This window comes from Geospiza fortis, unplaced genomic scaffold (genome assembly GCF_000277835.1).
Source record: "Geospiza fortis unplaced genomic scaffold, GeoFor_1.0 scaffold12, whole genome shotgun sequence".
Taxonomy (NCBI): Eukaryota; Metazoa; Chordata; class Aves; order Passeriformes; family Thraupidae; genus Geospiza; species Geospiza fortis.
This window is the reverse complement of record NW_005054323.1, coordinates 3152409-3153396: the sequence shown is the minus strand read 5'-3', so window position 1 is coordinate 3153396 and position 988 is coordinate 3152409. Positions and strand designations below refer to the sequence as shown.

The 988-nt window shown below is 50.7% G+C and overlaps 1 protein-coding gene across 1 annotated transcript in view; it reads right to left on the bottom strand.

Moving 5' to 3' along the window:
* RFK (riboflavin kinase) overlaps positions 1-541 on the bottom strand; it is a 7384-nt gene extending 6843 nt beyond the window's left edge. Inside the window, exons 1-2 of the mRNA XM_014306941.2 lie at positions 536-541; positions 185-345 (exon numbers count right to left, since the gene is read on the bottom strand). Coding sequence (XP_014162416.1) covers positions 185-345; positions 536-541 — 167 coding nt within the window. The remainder of the gene's footprint in view (positions 1-184; positions 346-535) is intronic.
* Positions 542-988: the final 447 nt, after the last annotated feature.

Here is a 988-nt window from a genome sequence, read left to right as displayed (position 1 = left end):
CACCCTACCGAGTGGACGTGCCCGCGCCGCATGCCCAGTGTGCCCTCCCTCGCCGGGGACCCGGCCGCAGCGGGGCGGGCGGTGCCTGCTGAGGGCGGGCCGCTTCTCCGTGCGCAGCGGGGTGCTGTCACCCGTCAGTGACAAAGCGCCCTGCCCCTTCGCTCCTGCCCGAGCGTTTCGTCACCCCCCCGAGGGCAGCTGGGTCTGGGCCGTGACTGCTGCGACTGCTCTGCTGCAGCTGCCATAGCCCGACCCTCTCCCCTGAAAGGCTGCAGCTTGCACCCCGCGTCCACGCTTGTAGATGGGGATTGTTGCTCCCTTGGTAGCCCTGGATTTGCCTTTTCGCTCAGAAAAGAAAAAATGCTTCAGTGCACAGCAGACATTCAGGAAAGCTGTCTTTTTTTGACATGCCCCAGCGAACTGCAGTTCCTTGCTTAAAACAAAAGCAATAATCCAAACAACCAAACCCAAACAGCAAACTAAACTAAAATCAAACCAAAAACCCAAACTATTTTCCCCCAACCTCTGCTTTTACCGACATGCTCACGTCTCCCCTTCTGCCACTACCGCTGCTAGTGCAGGGGTCTCCTTTGGAAAAAAAGCACCAAGACAGCAGCGCTCATTCTGTGTTCGCTCCGAGGAAAATGAAGACTTACATGAGCATTTCTCTTCCTTCACTTCCTGTCTCTTCACGTTGATATAGCTTATTAATGTATTTAGATAATTAGCACTTTTTTTTTCTATTGCCCTGCCTGATCCAACTTAAATAAATTTGAGGTGGCATGAGTTCTAAATAGTATTATGTGAAAGATACCCATAATCTTGGTAAACTACAGAACAGCCAGCCCACCAGCAGTCTCTTTGTATCAGTGATACTATAGGCCATTTGAGTTCTGGGGTCTCATTCGGCACTGCTGTGCTGCACAAAAACATATTTGTCTTTAAACATATAACTGTTATCCAGAAACACCATCCAGAAAAATCCTGA